This window comes from Culex quinquefasciatus, chromosome 2, assembly GCF_015732765.1.
Source record: "Culex quinquefasciatus strain JHB chromosome 2, VPISU_Cqui_1.0_pri_paternal, whole genome shotgun sequence".
Lineage (NCBI taxonomy): Eukaryota > Metazoa > Arthropoda > Insecta > Diptera > Culicidae > Culex > Culex quinquefasciatus.
The window spans coordinates 208,932,239-208,954,597 of record NC_051862.1 but is presented as its reverse complement, the minus strand read 5'-3'; the positions used below and the strand labels follow the sequence as shown (position 1 = coordinate 208,954,597).

The window sequence follows — 22,359 nt, the reverse complement described above, 5'->3', positions numbered from 1 at the left end:
GGGGTGGGGCCTCGTAAAAAAAGTTATAATCTTCACCGGTGATCAGGCTGGGGAGCTACTGCAGAAATGACCACCGGAATGTTGCGAGATAAGCGGTGGAGTTGGTGGCTACTAATTAGTGGTGCAGGCTGCGAGTACTTGAACTCGGTCAATAATGGGGATGGTTGAGTTGAAGGATAAATCTGAGTTTGTACAACCTTCAGGAGGCTCTAAGCTAAGATTTGACGGTTTCAGGACATCTTAACGGTCAATTTTTCTGGCTTTAGATTAGTTTGTACAAGTTATATCGCAAAGTAAACATGCGATTTTTTTGAATTGAATCTTAACAGCTTAAAATGAAGGTTGGAAACTACAAAACGGCGCACATCGGGTAGTTAAAGATTTAGAATCAACTACCCTAGCTGTTATTCAAATTTGGTGAATATCTCCCTAAGCGCTTCTTCATGAACTCGATCAATATCGAAGACAGTTCGTCAGCGAGACAACCCCGGATAAAGCTGACCTTCAGAGAGTTCCCAGCAATGATTTGATACTACAAGGATATCCGACCGGTTAGTCCCGTTGACTACAGACCACTTTGAAGACATTTTGTCTACAAACTCATCCCGTTTACCAACTACTAATCGAATCGATGTCCCCAAAGCGCCAAATTGTAGCAGAACATCCCACCAACACCCGCAAACCAAAAATTTAGCACACAGTTCAGCAGTTCCCAATATTGACCGCGTTCAATACCCCCACAACAATGTAAGCCTCCCGCAATCGCAGCAAAATTTCAAAACGCAATTAAGATTTCCCCCCTCAGATTACCCTGCGGCGGGGTGGGCCTATTCATTAGAGTCGGGACCACCCATCGAGCTACAGTTTGCCGAGCTGGTCAGCATTAGAGAGCCTCATTTGATTACGCGCGAGGAAGGCTTCTCCGTTTGTTGTTTTGTTGATAGCGAGCGAGCGCGTTGAGGCGAAACTTGATTGGATCAGCGGAACGGCTTCGTCCATCACGCCGGGATCAAGAATTGGAAGGGGGTTTGATTTATTGACCTGCTTGGGGCAGGAATTTTTGAACGCTTTTGAGGTTCGTAACGGGGAGGTCATTGCTCGATAGGGTCGGGGCCAGGTGCGTCCGGTAATTGCGATTGGCTGATCCTAATCGGAATTTGCTTAGCAGATGATGTGGTTTAATGGGTATGAATTGCTGAATAAATCACGTTTAATCAGCATTGAGGGACGTGGATGTAACGTTAATTAATAAGTAGGTTGACGAGAGCTGCTCGTTGCTTATCTCATCAAGATCTTTCGTAACTCATGGTCATAAAGCTACTCATTAAACAAAAACCTTATTTGTTGTTGGATATCTGTACACGGCTGTTGAGTCAAGCTAACAACTTGAATAAGTTCAAGAAATTCATGAAATTTAATAGAAATTTAAGTAACAATTCTTCAAAGTTATCGATTGGCAACGTCAGTTCCCTCTAAACTTTCCTCAAACAAGTCTTTGAAGTGCACTTCTCTGTACAGCGTAACTCCATGGCCTCCGAAAACACTTTTATTTCAAGCCTTGAGCGCAGAGACAGAGTTTGGTAATGTTTATCCAATCCGTGGGCCCAAAAACTTTGTTTGCTTCCCTGGCTAATGCTGTTGACTGTAATCCTCCTCCCCAAGACCCTCCCTAAACCTCAACCGAGTCTTCCAGGAGGCCAAAGCAAAACAAAATAGCACCATATACAAAATACAAAGAAAAAAGCACGAAAAAGCAGTAATTCAATATTTACTCCGCTCGGAACATAAACAACAAAAGAGAACAACAACAAGGCACAATGAAAAGAGTTTCTCCCGGGCGGGTCCCGGAGTCGTAAATCATACGCCGATGGCCAACGGCACGTATCCTGGTCTTCACGATATCGCACTTCCAGACAGAACGCTCATTCACGGTTTCTTCTTCTTTCCCCTCTCTTCCACAGAATGCCCGCCGAAGGTTCGCTGGACGATCATGGGCTGGCGACGATGTCACGATCGTCACGGATCGACCAGTTCCTCGCGGCCGGAAACGGCTCCGGCGGCCCTCCCTCCTCACCCACGATCCGCGGATCCTCCGGGGTTCCAGCGGGAGTGGCGCCGCCGGTCGAACGCCCTCCTCGTCCGGAAGTTACGACGGCCAGCTGGGCGGTGGATTCCCCCACATGATGAACCCCGCAGGTCACGGCCGCGAAAGTTCGGCGTTCGTGCCGGTGCTACCGTCGAGGACGATGCGACCCGGACTGTACCCAGGGATGCTCGACGGTCCGGACGGGATGCCCAAGGAGGGAATGCCCAAGCGGGGTTCCAGCTACGAGCTGATGGCCATGATGGCGGACAAGCGGAAAGAGATGGCCCTCCGGGAAGCCGCCGCAGCCATGCTGCTCCCCCGAGGAGGTCCCCCCGTACAATCGCCCGGCGGAATCTACCCACCGCCAGGCGCCTTCCTCGGCGGTCCCGGCCCGTCCCCGACCTCCGCCGGTACCTTCACCTTCCCCCCAGCCGGCCTGTACCCACCGGGCGTCCCCCCAGGTATGCACCCCAGCCTGGACCGGCGACTGCTGCGAGCGCCCGGCCGGGCCTCCCGCCCCAAGAAGCAGTTCATCTGCAAGTTCTGCAACCGCCAGTTCACCAAGTCCTACAACCTGCTGATCCACGAGCGCACCCACACCGACGAGCGGCCCTACTCCTGTGATATCTGCGGGAAGGCGTTCCGCCGGCAGGACCATCTCCGAGACCACAGGTAATTAGACTTTGCGGTTTGGGGAAGTTTTGTGGAATTCCGAGAAGTCTCGATCCCTCAGACGAAGGGTTATAATTTATGGTTTATGCTTCATTTTCAATTTTCTACACGCCAGAACCACCGGTTGTGATGGGCCTTCGACGATTTTGACGGTTTTCGATCTTTGGGTAGGGTCCCTCTTCAAAATTTTTATTATGAAATTTTTTAATTTTAACAAATCTACGATAATTTAACAAGTTTTTACCATAACCAAAATTATTCCCACAAAAAAAATTGTATTTTAAAAATGACGAGAGAAATTACCACCCTAACACGTGGTTGGGCACGTTCCAGATATTGGACCGCGATCCAGCGGAGAAGACGAACATAAATCGATCAATCTTTGCGGTAGGGTTTTGTGATGGATATCTGTGGAATTCGGCGCGTCATTGGTTTTACTTCTTCCTTTAATGATGATGAATTTAACTTTTATGAAGCTTTGGACTAAACAAAATTTATATGTAAAATTATTGCTTTCATCAAATTAGTCCAGAATTTGTAACGATTTTTTCCTCCTCCTAAGACCATTCATCTTCCCAAAAAACAGTCCAACTCCTAACAAAACTTACTTGAGTTGGAGACTTTCCCTTATTTGATTTTGATTTGATGTGATAACCAACAGGGCCACAAGGATGACATGTGTAGCGGTTGCCTAGAATAACAGTGGCTCAGACTCAAAAGGAAGAATCTTCAAATTACTGCCGTATGAAGGGCCAAAAAGGGGTGGTTGGACGCGAACAAGCAAAATCACTCACGGTGTCCTCAGGGGAAGAGAATCTCCTTCCGACAATTACCTCCAATAACTCCGAAAAAAGTCTCACAAAGCTGAAAAACAGGGCTCGCACGCAGGGCTGATTCTAACTACTCATAAAAAGGAAAATCATAGTTGAGAAAAGGTCAATGCGGATGGAGAGCAAATCGAGCTCAGTATCCCCTCACAATGACTGGTAGTAAGTGTGAAAAAAGCAATGAAAATATAAAGAAAGCCAAGTAGAAAATTGAAAAGATAGTATGTCTATGTGGATGGATCGATGATCTCCTCACAAGGACATATAAGAGACTGTTAATAGGGTGAGCAAAAGAAGAACAAAAAATAGGAATAGGAAATAGTCAATGCGGATGGAGAGCAAATTGAGCTTTGTATCCCCGAACAAATTAAATACTTTAATTAATGTATTAAAAGTATTCAATTTGTTTGGGGACATTGAGCTTATTTAAATACCTTAAATAATTAAAATTCTTTAAAAACTTTAAATACTTTAAACAATTAAAAAATTTAAAATATTTGCAATCCTTTAAAAACTTTAAAAACTTTAAAAACTTTAAAAAATTTAAAAACTTTAAAAACTTTAAAAACTTTAAAAACTTTAAAAACTTTAAAAACTTTAAAAACTTTAAAAACTTTAAAAACTTTAAAAACTTTAAAAACTTTAAAAACTTTAAAACTTTAAAACTTTAAAACTTTAAAACTTTAAAACTTTAAAACTTTAAAACTTTAAAACTTTAAAAACTTTAAAACTTTAAAACTTTAAAACTTTAAAAACTTTAAAAACTTTAAAACTTTAAAACTTTAAAACTTTAAAACTTTAAAAACTTTAAAAACTTTAAAAACTTTAAAAACATTAAAAACTTTAAAAACTTTAAAAACTTGAAAAACTTGAAAAACTTGATAAACTTGATAAACTTGATAAACTTGATAAACTTGAAAAACTTGAAAAACTTGAAAAACTTGAAAAACTTGAAAACTTGAAAACTTGAAAACTTAAAAACTTGAAAACTTGAAAACTTGAAAACTTGAAAAACTTGAAAAACTTGAAAAACTTGAAAAACTTGAAAAACTTGAAAAACTTGAAAAACTTGAAAAGCTTGAAAAACGTTTAAAAATTTTAAAACTTTTAAAACTTTTAAAGCTTTTAAATTTTTTAAAACTTTTTAAACTTATAAAACTTTTAAAACTTTAAAAACATTAAAAACTTGAAATACATTACTTTATTTTCCCTTGTCCTCTTAAAAAAGTGAAGCATCAACAATTCCTGTCTACCAAATCCAGGTACATATACCAGTTTGAACTAGTGCCAGTTCATGCAACCTTCAGCAAATGCAACACACTCCCGACTGCAAGTTCAGTGCTCAACAAGGCAGAAGGCAGCGCACTGTCTACGCAAATCGAAGTGACACTTACACGCACACGACACACAGCCCGACATGACTCTAATTGTGGTAGCACACACACACACGACCTGTTACTCTCTGGGAAGAGAAGGGTTCTCCCCTCTGCTGGTTTGGTGGTGGAACTCGTGGGAACGCTATTCGCACACAAAACCACTCACGCTGGAGATGTGCGAGGTAAGATAGTAAACACTTGGCTTGGCTTTTCCCTACCCCCGAAAGCATGTTTCGTTTGGAACAGACAGCACTGTGGAGTGTGGAGTTGTCTTTTTGGGAACTTTCGTGCACTGGCACCTTAACTCTGTCATATTGTGGAGGTAACATAACCTTACATTTGAACAACAATTCAATTTAAAATGATTATTGAAAATTTGTTGCTAAAAGAAGTCATGAGTTCGAACCTAACCTCAAAATTTTCCACCCTGTGCGCTCCCATCACTCGTCCAAGAGATCACTTTTTGAAATCCCATCACGTGTCAGAGTCTGGAGAGTCAGCGGCACGCCACCACACCACAACAGACCAGGTCCAAACCAGACTTCCAGCAGGCTAGCAATTATCTCCATCACTTGGGGGAGCCTTCTGGGTTGGCCCTAGGGGGGAGTGGCCGATTGTGGTCGTGCGGCACCTCATAATTAGTGTTGGATTAGACACCAGGTAGAGGGCTTTGAAGAGAGCTCTCGGGGGGAGGAGTTCAGACAATGGCGAAACGGGTCTTTCTAGATTGAGGGGGGTTCTTGGCGGTGGCCCGGGGGGGGGGAGATCAGAATCTTGCGCGCTTGATCCAAATTGATAGGGTTCGTTGAGAGGCTTGATCGACGTGAACCCGTTTGATCGGGCTATCGCGTGTGCGCGAGATTGATGGGAATTAATGGTGGGATAGAACAAGAAGAAGTAGGTATACTACGGTTTTGGAGAAGTTGAAGAAGTAGAAGAAAAGGTATCTTAAGAAAAATAGATAAAAGTCGAAAAATAAAGTGTAGGATCCGATTTGAATTTATCAAAAGCCATAAACTCAACAAAATATTTCATTATTTTGATGGATTATAGGGCGGTTACATTAAAAAAAACAATTTGAACAAATTTAAGCCTTACATTATCAAACATTATTCAAATGATTCAAATTTTAAATACAAAGTTAAATTAATTTAAAAAAAATAGGTTAAATTTACGTTCAAATTGTATGGAGAATAGGGTAGTTCATTTATTCAGAAACAGATTGGAACGATAATTTATTCAAACAGATTTTAACATAATCTTGCTATCCGAATCCAAATCTGTAAGAGTTGATTAAAAGTCTTAAACATTATAATTTTTCTATGAATTTTTATGGAAAATAGGGTAGTTCATTCATTAAGTAACTGAGTTAAAGGAATTTAGATTCTACAGAATTCAAAGATCATTCCTTATGGGTAATTCTCTACCAACTCACACGAAATCGGGAAAAGTTGCCCCGACCCCTCTTCGATTTGCGTGAAACTTTGTCCTAAGGGGTAACTTTTGTCCCTGATCACGAATCCGAGGTCCGTTTTTTGATATCTCGTGACGGAGGGCGGTACGACCCTTCCATTTTTGAACATGCGAAAAAGAGGTGTTTTTCAATAATTTGCAGCCTGAAACGGTGATGAGATAGAAATTTGGTGTCAAAGGGACTTTTATGTAAAATTAGACGCCCGATTTGATGGCGTACTCAGAATTCCGAAAAAACGTATTTTCATCGAAAAAACACTAAAAAGTTTTAAAAATTCTCCCATTTTCCGTTACTCGACTGTAAAATTTTGGAACATGTCATTTTATGGGAAATTTAATGTACTTTTCGAATCTACATTGTCCCAGAAGGGTAATTTTTTCATTTAGAACAAAATTTTTCATTTTAAAATTTCGTGTTTTTTCTAACTTTGCAGGGTTATTTTTTAGAGTGTAACAATGTTGTACAAAGTTGTAGAACAGACAATTACAAAAATTTTGATATATAGACATAAGGGGTTTGCTTATAAACATCACGAGTTATCGCGATTTTACGAAAAAAAGTTTTGAAAAAGTTACTTTTTGCGTTTCTCTTTGTTTCGTCGTCCGTGTCTGTCACGGGTGACCATGAATGGCCATGATCGATGACGACCAACTTTTTCAAAACTTTTTTTCGTAAAATCGCGATAACTCGTGATGTTTATAAGCAAACCCCTTATGTCTATATATCAAAATTTTTGTAATTGTCTGCTCTACAACTTTGTAGAACATTGTTACACTCTAAAAAATAACCCTGCAAGGTTAGAAAAAACACGAAATTTTAAAATGAAAAATTTTGTTCTAAATGAAAAAATGACCCTTCTGGGACAATGTTGATTCGAAAAGTACATTAAATTTCCCATAAAATGACATGTTCCAAAAATTTTTACAGTCGAGTAACGGAAAATTGGAGAATTTTTAAAACTTTTTTAGTGTTTTTTTCGGTGAAAAATACGTTTTTTCGGAATTCTGAGCACGCCATCAAATCGGGCGTCTAATTTGACGGAAAATTCCCTTTGACACCAAATTTCTATCTCATCACCGTTTCAGGCTGCAAATTATTGAAAAACACCTCTTTTTCGCATGTTCAAAAATTAAAGGGGTCGTACCGCCCCTCCGTCACGAGATATCATCGGATTCGTGATCAGGGACAAAAGTTACCCCAAAGTTTCACGCAAATCGAAGAGGGGTCGGGGCAACTGCTGTGTGAGTTGGCGGAGAATTACCCTTATATTAATCACATTAAAAAAATATAATGATAAAAATATAAATTATTTTATGTTTTGTATGAAAAATAGGGTGGTTCACTTTTCAAACCATGATTTAATATTAAAAAGCTTTTGATGCCAAAAAAATCATTTCAAATAATATTTGCTTTGTTTAAAAAAAAATAAATATATCAAGCTGAATCAATTAAAATTACAAGATATTTCATGAAGAACAGGGTGGTTCAACCCCGCAATCTTTCCGCAAACCAGCTGCCACTCCAACCGCTCGACGCCACTGAATCCCGCTAAAATATGACCAATTTTTATCGAAAGAGATTGTCAACTGACAGTCCTCATCCTCCCCACGACACGCTGCTGCTGCTGCTGCACTTCGCAGCAAGAAGCTCTCTGACAGTTATTTGCATGACTCTCCTTCCTTTTTTTTGCGTTCGAAACCTTAAGCACGCTGGGCTTCCTCGGCTTATCACGCACGGCATTTGCCGCTGACTTTCCCAAGCAATCAGCTTTCGCGCGCGCAGGCAATAAACCAGACCAGGAGTGGGAAAAAAGAAGCAACAACTTGGCTGCAGCACGTCCTCGACGATTTCTTCGACTTCTTTTGCTGGGATGCTATAGTTGTTTGCATTTCTGCCTTCTTTTTTTGTGAAAAAAGTGCAAACTTGTTGGCGTTGTGGCAGCTTGTCACAAGTAGATTTCAAACTGCGACTTTCAGTATCGAAAAGCTTGGAAAAAGTGCAAAATTGCCACTCGTCATACATTTTTTTCATTAAGCTATCGCAGTTTGCGCAATTTGACACACTTCATACAAACTTTCAACAAATTTACACAAACTTAAATCCGAAATATCAAAAACAACTTTATAATGGCAGTGTGATATTGCCACTCATCATACATTTTATCCCATAGAAACAAAATTTACCGCTTTCGCAAGGTGCAACTTGATACAGGTTATTGAAACTTTCACAGAATAACTCGTCTGAAATCTTTGAAATTCAAAAACAACTTAAAAAGAAGTTTGAAATTGCCACACGTTATACATTTTATCATAAAAAAAACAAAATTTGTTGGACTTCCAAAATGCTACTTGACAATCGTTATTCAAAATTTCACATATTAATCTTCTGAAATTACAAATTTCAAGAACAACTTCAAAGGTAGTGTGAAATTGCGACACGTCATACATTTTATCTCAAAGACACAAAATTTGTCCAATTTGCGGATGCAAGTTGACACACGTTATTAAACCCCATCACAAATTCTCATTTCACTCGTATAAAATTTGAAAAGTTCGAAAAAAATATTTAAAGGCAGTGTGAAATTGCCACACGTCATACATTTTATTCCAAAGAAACAATTTAGTCAGATTTGCCACATGCACATTGACACTCGTCATACAAATTTTCGTTCAAGAGAAGTTTCTTGCTCGAAAGACCTTTTTGCGACAAGCCAGCACAACGCCGATGACATTCTGTGACTTTCTGCCTTTGCTGCGACTTCCTCTGCAGCAGGCCAGGAAAAAGAGTTTAGTAATGCCAGTAAATATTGATAAATTGGCAAGATAAGGCGATATCGTCCGGGCGAAGAAAAGCAACAACGCTTTCTCGGCTCGGCTCAACGCTGCACTCAGGCCTTAAGGAGCAGCTACTTCTGGCTGACCCCATTTCCTGCAGAAATCCTCCTCCTCCTCGCGAGAGTCGTCTGTATCGACTGCATTTGCATATTAATGAGCGAATCGCTCCTCACTTTTGCAGTTTGGCTTCTTGAACAAGGGGGGAAGGAAACTCAATTAAAGTTCGCACGGTGTGTGCTTAAGAGAGTTGCAGCAGCAGCCCCCAGAAATTCAGGGGGAGAGTTTGGTGGCAGTTAATTGGCAATTTTTAGTGGAATTCAAAATGGACGAAGTTGAAGATGGACAGGATGGTTGCCAGCATTTTGTAAAGTTTTTCTAGGTGATTAAATCCCCAAAAAACACTGACTTCTTAAGTCGTTTTAATCAATATTCAAAAAAGCTTGAATAGAAAAGATCTTTAGATTTTACTTAAGTATTGATATCTTACGGCAGTGTTGCCAAATTATCATATTTACTTATTCTTGGCAGTTTTTAACGTCCAATGACAAATGGTTGCTCGAAGTGTGAACTTTAAAGCCTACAACATTCGATACTGACAAGTTAAATAAGTTCCACTTAAGTTTCGATAACTCATAACAGTGTTGCCAAATTATCAACTTTTTTTTGAGAAACTTGAAAGGCTCTTCAATGAATTACTCAATGAAGTTGGAAAAGTAGACATCCGGTCGTAGAAGGTTTTTTTTAAATTTCGTTTAAGATCCCATATCTTTAGACAGGGTTGCCAGATCTTCAGAATCTTAATTCAAGAGATATTTATCAGTTTTTCTTGCTAAAAAAAAACTATTTTTTGTATCACCGACTTCAACAATCAACTCTACCACCTGCAGCCAGACTTCCAACCAGCCAGCAGCAGCCGTCGATAATTAGGTTGCTCAAATTAATAAAAAACTGCTGCTCGCGTCTTTGTGCTCCGGTTGTTAAGCCTTAAACACCGGATCAAAGTGCGCTCCCTTGCCAGCCAACCAGGCCAAGCTCATCACCATTTCCCCCTCCGGGGTGGCAATGTGTAATTTAAACTAATTTCGAAAGGGCGGCGGCGTTGTCCGAACGCAATCAGCAGGATGTGCTAAAATTGCGAACCTATCAGTCGGCTATCGAGGCCCGGTCAGCTACCTTGGCGGGGTCTGGCAGACAAGTGCAAAGTACCCTCTTAACCACCTGTTACACGAGAGCTAATGTTACACGGCGGAACTGCATTCTGGAAGGTAGTGCCTGAGTTACGCTTGGAAGAACAAAAGAACTTGTCTTCTTGAAACTCAAACATTTATTCGATTTCTGCAGTGCAAGGTGTAGTTGGTCGTAATTACAGAAGCACTTTGCGTGCTTTCTTTCACGAGGAGCTGCTCACTCTCCCGTGGGTTGTAATTATGCAAAAAGGGGGAACGAGTTTGCCAGAACAAACATTTCGAGTAGGCTTGCATGTTCTTTGTTGAAGTTGAAAAGTTAAATTGCTCTTGTTTCAAGGCTTTTTTGCTCTGCACTTCTTAATACAGTTTATGTTTTTCATTATAGACTGGGAAAAATCAGTTTAAACAAGGAATTTGGATGAGCTTAACCCTAAGATTTTGTATTATAAATGAAAATCTGGCAACCCTGTTTTTTGTTATGGGTAATTCTCCGCCAACTCACACAGCAGTTGCCCCGACCCCTCTTCGATTTGCGTGAAACTTTGTCCTAAGGGGTAACTTTTGTCCCTGATCACGAATCCGAGGTCCGTTTTTTGATATCTCGTGACGGAGGGCGGTACGACCCCTTCCATTTTGCACATGCGAAAAAGAGGTGTTTTTCAATAATTTGCAGCCTGAAACGGTGATGAGATAGAAATTTGGTGTCAAAGGGACTTTTATGTAAAATTAGACGCCCGATTTGATGGCGTACTCAAATTCCGAAAAAACGTATTTTCATCGAAAAAACACTAAAGTTTTAAAATTCTCCCATTTTCCGTTACTTGACTGTAAAATTTTGGAACATGTCATTTTATGGAAAATTTAATGTACTTTTCGAATCTACATTGTCCCAGAAGGGTCATTTTTTCATTTAGAACAAATTTTTTCATTTTAAAATTTCGTGTTTTTTCTAACTTTGCAGGGTTATTTTTTAGAGTGTAACAATGTTCTACAAAGTTGTAGAGCAGACAATAACAAAAAAAATGATATATATACATAAGGGGTTTGCTTATAAACATCACAAGTTATCACGATTTTACGAAAAAAAGTTTTAAAAAAGTTGGTCGTCATCGATCATGGCCGTTCATGGTTACCCGCGACAGACACGGACGACGAAACAAAGAGAAACGCAAAAAGTAACTTTTTCAAAACTTTTTTTCGTAAAATCGCGATAACTCGTGATGTTTATAAGCAAACCCCTTATGTCTATATATCATTTTTTTTGTTATTGTCTGCTCTACAACTTTGTAGCACATTGTTACACTCTAAAAAATAACCCTGCAAAGTTAGAAAAAACACGAAATTTTAAAATGAAAAATTTTGTTCTAAATGAAAAAATGACCCTTCTGGGACAATGTAGATTCAAAAAGTACATTAAATTTCCCATAAAATGACATGTTCCAAAATTTTTTACAGTCGAGTAACGGAAAATGGGAGAATTTTAAAACTTTTAGTGTTTTTTCGATGAAAATACGTTTTTCGGAATTCTGAGTACGCCATCAAATCGGGCGTCTAATTTTACATAAAAGTCCCTTTGACACCAAATTTCTATCTCATCACCGTTTCAGGCTGCAAATTATTGAAAAACACCTCTTTTTTCGCATGTTTAAAAATGGAAGGGGTCGTACCGCCCCTCCGTCACGAGATATCAAAAAACGGACCTCGGATTCGTGATCAGGGACAAAAGTTACCCCTTAGGACAAAGTTTCACGCAAATCGAAGAGGGGTCGGGGCAACTTTTCCCGATTTCGTGTGAGTTGGTAGAGAATTACCCTTATGATTTTGAAAAATCTATGATAACAGGTAAAATCAAAAAGACATTTGAACATGAGCAATCTTTCTTCTCAAGAAAATAAACAAGTCCATTAAATTTGTCCAAATTTCCGGCCAACAATTCCTCCGAACCACTCGACCACGTCTATCGCTGACAAATTCGTTGAAATTTGTGCCAGTAATTCATCCATTTAGGAGCCCGGGTTCTCCCATTTCGAGCAAATTTGTGGTCCCGGGGAAAACCTCTCCCCGCGAATCTCTTCGCACACGATGATTTCCCTCGGTGGAAAACTCGCCCCGGCGAACATTACAAACGACTTGGGAACAATTGTATTACTCCGCACGCTAAGGAGCAAGTTTTTGCACCGGGAAGAAAACTTTGGCCGAATTTTCTTTTCTCGGGAACAAGCAGTTCTTCATGCAAAGGGCGTGCTCTCCAGGAAGGAACAAGTTTAATAACGTGGTTTCCCGTGCCACCCTGGAAAGTTTCCTTCTGCTGATGCATCGACGCCAAAGTTGTTCTCTTCAAGAATGCGGTGCCGATTCTTGGGTAGAATTTTTATCGGCGGGCCACTTTCGGTGGGATGACTTGGCGCAACTTGTACGGAGATGATGAACATCATCATGCGAGAGCATGTTTCTCTGCTGCTGCTGCGGGAAAGAATGAAGCGAAAAGGTTGGCAAAATTTATGACCTGCTTGGTGATGGTGGCCAAGTTTTCTTTCAACGTCATCTTTGGGAACTTGGGGAAGGTTGAAAGAATGTTGTTACGAAATAATTACGCTGGATTCTTTCATAATTATAAGACTCTTAAGGTACCAGGAACAATGCGAAGGAACTCGTGTGTATGATCAGTACGAAAAGCTGTAACTATCAACTTCCAATCAAAATCATTCATCACACAACATCCACGTGAGACGACTATATTCATCGCCCAGACGACCTAGTCGGCAAGGAAACCCCTTCATACCTAGAACTACTGCTACCTCCTCCCAACAAGGTTCTGCTAACGTCTCATTGTTGTCGCGTGGATCAAGTACACAACGTCTCCCCACCACTGTGACTGACTGTCACCGTCACCGTACCAGTCAGTGGTTGCGCTTTACACGTCTCAATTCAAGAAGCAATTTGCAATCAACCGCACCATTCTCGCTGAGAGCAGCGCAACTCCACAATGCAAGGGCGGTTCAGCCGGCAACAGTGGCATTGGCAGGTCAATTGATCTCGCTGCAGCTCGAACACACACTTCATTAATGTATCCCGTCGAAAGGGGGTTGACGACACTGGGGAAAATCCTCGGAAAAGTCTCCTCAAATCAATGGGTTAAAACTCGTGACTCAATTTCTCACAGTGCCCCTCAACTCGCTGGGAATATGAATTGCAAATGACGGAATCTCGACGCAAAAAAAATAAAATAAACCCTGCAAACAATAATGTGCACATGCAAAGGCACCGGCAATATCAACTTGCAATCGATTACAGCCGAATGCCACAGGTTCGAGCCGGCAGAAATAAATCATCTCTCCGTCCTTTCCACCCCGGTGCAAAGGGTGCGGAGATGGAGGTATGGTGACAGCAACCGGCAGCTGCAGAAGCTGGCAGGCAAGTCGCGACGACGACGGTGATGCTGAAATATATTGATTAAATCTCGCGCGAGTGCACGGCAAGATACCACCCTTTTGGAGCGTGCAATTTGCAACATTGTTGCAGGGATGCGAGACCTTCAACGAGGAAGACACTGATCAATCATAATTTGTGGCTTGAGGGGGGGTTTCCGGTGCTCGAGAAATTATGGTGATTCCAGGTAGAAAAACTGTTATGAACAGTTTTATTAATTTACTTGATTTTAATAGCAGAAGAACCATTTTTGAACTTTATTTTATTAAAATTTATAGCAGAGATGAGAAAAAAAGAACAAATACACTTCCAGGAAGATCTATTTGAACTGTTTTCAAAAAAAAGTGCACTGTCACCAGGGCTGCGGAGTCGGGTCATATTTCAAGCGATTCCGACTCCGACTCCGACTCCGGCTTTCTGGGATTAGCTGACTCCGACTCCGACTCTGGCTCCGGCTTTAGGATCTAACCGACTCCGACTCCAACTCCAACTCCGGCCCACCAACTCTAGCCGACTCCGACTCCGACTCCAGCTTTCAAAAAATGGTTGGCTCCGACTCCGACTCCACATATTTTTAATATTTCAAAAAATAGTTTACTATTATTTCGAAAACATTGATGAATAGGATTATTTAAAAACTCTTAAAGTGGAAAAACCGGGAAAAAGTTTCTAGTTTTACAAGCTTTAGACGTTATTGAAACAGAAATAAAAAAACGCCAGTTTTTAAGGCATTTTCAGAAGAACAGTTTGGTTAGTAAATTTGAATTTAATTACTTAACCTCAAATTTTCATTAAATTGATTAAAAGCTAAAATATTAAATTGTTATTTTTTTAATGATCATTTAAAGAAAGCTGGCCTTAATGATTGATTTAACATATAAATTAAAATTGCTCACTTTTAAATTGACATTCATAAGAAGCACAGTGACTATCATAGTCACCTTGTATTTTCAAATAACAATTTTAAACGAAACTATTTTTTAAAGCTCCATTGAAATTTTTAAGACGTTAATGGACATCACGCCAAGGCTGAAGAAGTTTATTATTACAAGTCAATGTATCAAAAAAAATCTTCGGGGTAAGAACGCTTAAGGGGTCCTTTTCAAATATCCGTGACCTAGAAAATATTTTACCTCAGAATGTTGGATTTATTTGAATTTTTATTTTTTTATAATTAAAAGGAGGCGCGCGATACTTATTGCATCTTCAACTAAAACGAAGCTTTATGAATGGTCGTGCGCCTCCACGAAAATATATAGAAATCTTAAAATTGGATAAAAAACAAAAATCCATAGGATAAATATTTTCTAGGTCACGGATATTTTTTTATCTTGAAATCCTATCCTATCGTGAAATCTTGAGATTTGTTCAACGATAGTTTGCAACAATATCAAAATAGTTTGTCTTAGGATCAACATTCTCAGACATTTTTAATTTTTTGTACATAGTTATAAACAAAATGCGCATGTTAAGTTCCAAGTAATAGATAGTTATAATCGTTGAATATTTGTTGGAAGAGTTATCCTGTCAGTGATTTTTTTGTTTTCGATTACCATAAATAGTGATTACTATTTATATTTTTTGATGTACCTCGTAACTTTTTTCCTGAACATTGATTTACTTATAACCACCAAGACATTTGCTATCGGGGTATAAGATGACTGTGCGTGTACTGTTTTTAGAAAGAACTAGATTAAATTTGGTCCAATTTGAGTTTAAAGGGTACATAAATATCGACAAAAGGATAAATATTTCTGACTACAAAACCAATATTGTTTTTATTTTTATTTTTTTGAATTATGATGATACTACATACTTGGGTAAGAGCAAATTTACAGGTTATCATTTAGTGATCTTTAAAAAAATAAAAATGGTAGCGCAGCGCATGCAACTTGAAAAAAATAATTAAAAATATTAGAAGTTGTGTAAATTAATCTGTTTTATAGCAAAAACTAAAATATAAAAAATTAACATTATTTTTGTGGAATTTAATATAATTCCGACTCTGATTCCAGCTAATAAAATTAAGCCGACTCCGGCTCTGACTCCGACTCCAGCTGTTCGAATTTTTACGACTCCGATTCCAACTCCGACTCTAAGCTTCCCAAAAAGACCCGACTCTTCCGACTCCGTCTCCGACTCCGACTCCACAGCCCCGACTGTCACAAACTCAATATGTTTTTAATTTATTTTTTTTTCAAGATTAATTAAGATTAAAACATTTAAGATCAACTTTTCAATTGAAAAAGCAAAAGTTCTTTTTTTAAACTTATCACAGTTTAATTCAATGTTCTACAACAAGGTTTGCAATGCTAAGAAATTTACATTTATTTGAGATTTACATAAAAAAATGTACCGATAAGCTAAGCTTGCTAATGTTGAGGTAAAAATTGTCTCGTTAATTTTGGTTTTACAAATTTTGATTATTCAAAAAGTATTGGAAAGTAGAACTCTGAAATTTAAAGAGAATCAGGGGTTCGAAGATTTCAATTGTTTCATTTGTTTTTCCAATATGAAAAAAATCTGAGGTCAATTTTTTCCGGGTTTTTAAATAATATCCTCTACCTTTTATGTCAAAATGAGTATACAGATTTTTTGTTGTTGTGTCCAAGTACAGTTTTGGCACTCTTTCTTGCGACTTAAAAGCAAATGGTTCTAGTTTCTATTAACAATGTGGAAATAATTCAAAAATCTCAAAAATGACTGACAAATTATGAAAAACAACAAATAAGCTAAAGATAATAATTCAAAATTGTAGAATAGGCCTTAAAAAACAAGATTAACACCTAAACTCCCAAACTAAAAATAAAGGGGAAATTTATAATGAAATTCCAACTTTTTCTTATGCTTGGGAGATTAGGTGTTAAAGCAGACAAAAATACTAAAAATATAATTTAAATTTCATAAAACATGAGAATTAAATAAAATCGTATTACAAAATTTGCTCAAAATAACCAAAATGAACACAAAAAAAATTAAAAATTTACGAATATTTTTTTGTTATTTTGTCAATATTTAGCTAACTTCTAGAATTTATTTCATTTTTATTGGTTTGAACTTCAAATGGAATTGAACCCATTGTTTGCTCAAACCAGAAACCGCTTTGAGCAGATTTATATTTTTCGCAATTCCTTTTTAGCTTTTTAACTAAGCAAACGTTAACGCTCAGGCTACATTTTAAACATTGATTTGTTTTTAAAATATATATTTTTTTCTTTGTTCTGTTTCTCAATCAGTGAGTTTTATTTTTGTAAAATTTCTAATTAAAAATCGGTTGTTAAAAATAGTTTTTTCACTATTAAATCAGATTAAAAAAAATTTAACATAAAAAAACTAGTTTTTTGCATAATGTTAAATTTTGTATTATTTTTCTATAAAATATTTCTCACCGGTAAAAATCCACAGCACTCGTAGGGCAAATTTTTGTTTAGTTTTTTTTTGTATATGTAATTCAATAATTGCAATACTTCTCAAATAAACCAATTTCAGGTGGTGGAAGGTGGAACTCCTAATTTTCCATTTGACTGCCTGTGTTTTTGCTGTGTTTAAAAAAATAACTAAATCTAACAAAAATGGTTTAAATTGAATATTTTTTTGATAATTCACCAGGTAAGAAAGTCCCTTTTATTCATTTTTTTATTAATCTCAAAAGAGCATTTAAATTTAAGATTTTTTTCAATTTCAAGGTATTTTTTTAATTTAGGCGATTTTTATGAATATTCTCTTAAATTTATGTTTATGTTTGTTTTACTCAAGGCAATATTTTCAACGATTAAAGGGGACGATTTTTAAGATTTAGATAAAAAATTTATACTTTCGATGACAAGCAAATCATATTTTTTCGACAAAACACACAAAGAATCAAAAATATTAAACGCAAAATATTAAAAATAAAATCAATAATCAAAAATAATAAAATTTGAAAAGGTTAAAAACAAGATTTGATAGGCGTTTAAAAATTGTTCAAAACTGAAACCTTGGTATGTTAAGGTGGAACAAAAATTGACAAAATAAAAATAAATAAATGAACAAATTTAAAATTTAAGTACCGATTTTGTTAAAAGCTCAAGTTTTAAAGTAATCCAAAACAATTGTCAAAAGTCTTCAAAAAAATTAAATTGTTAAAGAATAATCAAGTTGAACTGCACACTTTTTTTTTAAACGAAATTACCCCACATAATCTTCAGATTACTGTAAAATCCTATCGATTAAAGATCATCGACAAAGTTGTTTTGTAGATCTTCAGGAACATCGATTGGTCGTTTCAAGGTACCAAGTCTTCAACCCAGTATTTTTTTTTAAATTTTAGCCAGTTTAATGATCTGGAAAGAATGTTAGCAACGATTTCAACTCTATGTAACAAATTCCTTCAAAAGTCTTTAGTCCACAAAAGACAACCCCCTTCCATTAGTGGGGCCCAAGCTTCGCGGCATGTTCTCTACCAGCTAATAAAATAAATTCACAGATCCCCTCTGCACTAAACGTCTCGCGCGCTACCATTCCAAGTTTCGCCTTCGAAAAACTTCCCCGGCATCAGTCGTCAGCCAGCAAATCTCATCCTGGCCCCTTGGAATCTGGTGGGCCCAATAAAAGCGCTGTTTTCAGCATCATTAACACTTTCCAGCCTCTCCAGCGTTGAAGCCATCGTCCGGGGCTAATAAAAATAAATTGAAACAACATCTCAAGAATGTCGAAAATGACCCGGGCTCTTCTTGAACTCGTCGTCGTCGTCGGCGACGACCATTCAAGAATGTTGTTGAAGGTTGGGGGGAGGAAGAATGTGTTAGATGTAGCACCCTAGCGTTAATTAATGCTGCCGGAAAAGGCTTTCTGGTGGAGTTGGTAATGCTGCGGCTGCTGCCGCAGCCTACGCAGAAGAAAGTTTTCGAGGCACTCGGAGTCGCCTTCTAGTGCAGCTCAGGAAAGGCAGATCTCACAGCTTGGCATAAATTATTCAAATTAACACTTGGCTTCGCGCTGCCAGCAATTGATCTTCTGCCGGGTTCGTCTTCGTTTGCCCAAAGTATGCTAATTTTCAGTCAATAATGAGACGTTCCTCAAAGGTTATTCCTCACATGTGCAAAAACAAAACAAAAAAAAAGTCGTCCTCTTCCAAGAGGGAGTCTTTACATAAGGAAACGAAACTCCTTGAGCGTGATTGCTTTTTAATGATCTGTGCTGAATTTTAATGGCAGCAGCACTTCGACTTCAACTCCGGTCCAAAGACACTGCCGCCAAAATCCGAGAAACGAATTTCACACTCCACTTATCTGCAGCGACGTCGTCTTCTGAAGTCGACATCTGCATACACAGCTTTGCCAGAGCTCTTCCCGAAATGAGTGTCTTGAACTCTGTTTTTGAGGCCGTAATGTTGATTGCGCGCGCTGCAGCAACTAAAGTCTGGAATAAATTTGCATGCTGAAGAGACTAATTAAATTCGTGCCGACGCTACGTGGCGATGCTGCACAGTAAACTTGGTGAACTTGGAACTCTGGAGTTTGCTGAAGAGGTTTAGGACCTGGTTGGGAAAAAATGGAAGAAAAACAGAATGAGTTAAGAAGTCTCACCTGGGGAAGTGTTATGTGAGTTCATAAAAGCATATTCGAAAATTTATGGCAAAATAAATCATGAGAAAAGAAATAAATCTTAAATGAAATTTTATAGAAAGTTCAAGTTCAAAGCTAGACAACTAATTTCAGTAAGAATTGAGCAAACCAAAAATCAATATCCCTTAAGTAACACTGAAAACCTGCAACAAAAAGCACCTCCAAAATTCCACTGTAGCTGCCAACCCTCCTCAACAAGTGCACCACGTAGGTACTCGCATTGAAAATCCCAATCGACAAGTCATGTAAACTCAACAGTCAACAGTCGACCATCGTCGTCGTGGGGAGTACCATTCGCCATACCTGGGCCATTAAATTGGTTCCGTCATTGAGTAAACACCCCGGGCTCCGATGGTCCACGTACTACGTCAATCAAGCACTGACTGTGTGTTTGATCGTGGCGGCATCACTTGGCCACTTTTGCTTTGAAGTTCTCGGGCTGGACCTCACAGCATCCACTCCACACACACAAACGCTGGATAGCTTGCGGAAGAGTGTCATCCCCCCTGTTTGTGTACCGCGCGCAAATAGTTTTTGGTCAAATAAGCTTTGGGACTTTTTTTTGTCTTCTGAACTTGCTGAGGAACTTTCAAGAAATGAACTTCTCGTCACAGGTGCTCGTAACGGGACGAAAAAGCTTGGAAAATATTTGCCCAAAACGATGTTTCGGCACAATTGATAGTCGATGTCGAAAACTCAAAAAGTGTGTCCCCTTTCGGGTTGACCCACGTGCGTGAAACAATATTTGAACAGAGCGCGCAGACCATTACAATTTCAAATGAATATATATCCGAAATCGGTCATGGGAGACTGACCGGGAGGAATGTTTCCGAAATAGTGAGTTCCACCTCCCTGTGCTGAGAAAAGGGAATGTTCGATTGAGTTCACTGGCCGTGAACTTTTGCCCGCGGAGGATGCAATTATTTGCACATGCAGCCCTGGAATAGTATGTTTGGCTTAAGCCTCTGCCTCCAGAGTCAACATTGTAACCGCTTGGAGGGAGGTATTAATGTTTATCTTCCACAAACCGCCGAGCGTGGGCTTTAATCTTAATCCTGGTTGATGGATGGAAATTGAATTTTGCGTGGAAATTGGTTTCCACTTTTTTTAATTTTATTTTTACCTTATAGCTTTCTTCAAAAAATCCAGGCTGGCAAAAATTATAAAGCAGGTGACCAGTTCTACAAAATTATGACCATTTTATTTGCCCAAAACTTTATAAAAGTCTTTTCCTATTAATAAAGAAGACATTTCTTGAGTTTAATTTTTTTTTTTAATGGTTCAATGAACCATATTTCCAATTTTTGCTTTTTGGCGATTTTGAAGCCAGTTTGAGTCAGGGGTATTAAAAACACCCAAAATGCAATTACTAAAAATTTGGTTTATTGGACCTTTAAAAAAAAAAACTCCAAATTTTGCGTCTTTCGTTCGTCCATAAAAGTTTGCCTACAAATATGACAGCCTTCCATGCAAAAATGACACCTAAATATTTTTAACTATCTATCATGTGAACGGGTTTTTTGATAAATTTGGTGTCAAAATAGGGCTATGAATCAGTAAAACAAACTTTGGCAGTGTAGCCATTTTATTGAAAAATATTCATTATTTTTGTAAAACTCTCAAAAAATTGGTCAAGAATTTATTAATTTTTTTTGCAAAACCATATTTGAAATCAAAAAGTAAAGTTTACCTGATGTTTGATTTTTAAAATCTGTTTTAATTTTTTCGGTTTATTCAACTGTGCCTATGGTTGTACAAGTCTGATTTTTGTTTAACAGATCAAAAAAAATATAAGAAACACTAAAATACATTCAGAAAAAGAAAAAAGAATTCAGGAAAAATAGGTGATTGGTTGTTTAATAACAAAAAATAATGCATTGAAAATTTTAGATTTTTCCAATAACAATATTTTCAGAACTTAAATTTCAATACAAGCACTTAAAAAAAAGCTTAAGATGTTAATTTAGGTTTATTTAGTCAAAAATTTCACGTTAAAAAAATGCAAAATTTTCGCAAAAATTAAACATTAGGAAAACTTACTTTAAAAACAGTGCGCTTCATCAAAATATCTGAATTTCTTTTTTGATTTCAAATATAATTTTGCAACTTAAAATTTAATGAAATTTTTTCGATTTTTTTTTGTTATAAATTAATAAAACTACCAAATATGTTTTCCCTTTTCATCAAAAAATATAATTTGCTAAATTTTCTATGGAATAAGCCTTTTTCATTTTTTTTTTAATTTTTTTTATCTGACTGATTTTTTTTGGGTGCTTTCGTTTCAACAGCCTGTCAATAATGTTTTCCACAAATAAAAATCACTGCTTTCCATACAAAAATGGTATGAATAATTTATACAATATTTACCTTTTGAAAGATTAATGGGATTTGGTGTCTAGAACAAAGTTGTACGCACAAAACAAAAAAAAACTTTTGTCGTTAAAATCGATTTCCAGAAAACGCTAATTTTATTTGTTTTAAGGGAACATAAAATTCCATATTTTTGGAAATTTTCAGAAAAGGCAAAAAATGTTTGAGAAAGTTTTAAATTAATTTTTTTTTATTTTTCCCATGTTCAGGAGGCCAATTTGAGCAACTTTTATTCTACGAAAAACTTTACTTCTATTGTTATTAATTTTTCTTGTATCATTTGTAGTTTTTCACATTTTCTGCTGTAGAACGATACCATTGTTATTTTAATGGTAAAAAAATGCGAGTCCTTGTCTGGAACATTACAAAAAATTAGATAAAATGCCAAAGGAATAGTTTTGGCATTTGATGAAAATTGGCTTTTACCTTTTTCAGGGGTTTTCCCCCCTCACAGTGAATTAGTCCACAAGCTGTAAATCAAGAACCACATTACCGACA

At 37.7% G+C, this 22,359-nt stretch overlaps 1 protein-coding gene across 1 annotated transcript in view; it reads left to right on the top strand.

Moving 5' to 3' along the window:
- LOC6050920 (protein bowel) overlaps nt 1-22,359 on the top strand; it is a 74,315-nt gene that overhangs the window by 32,168 nt on the left and 19,788 nt on the right. Inside the window, 2 exon segments of the mRNA XM_038255919.1 lie at nt 1,962-2,095; nt 2,098-2,758. Coding sequence (XP_038111847.1) covers nt 1,963-2,095; nt 2,098-2,758 — 794 coding nt within the window. The 5' untranslated portion in view covers nt 1,962.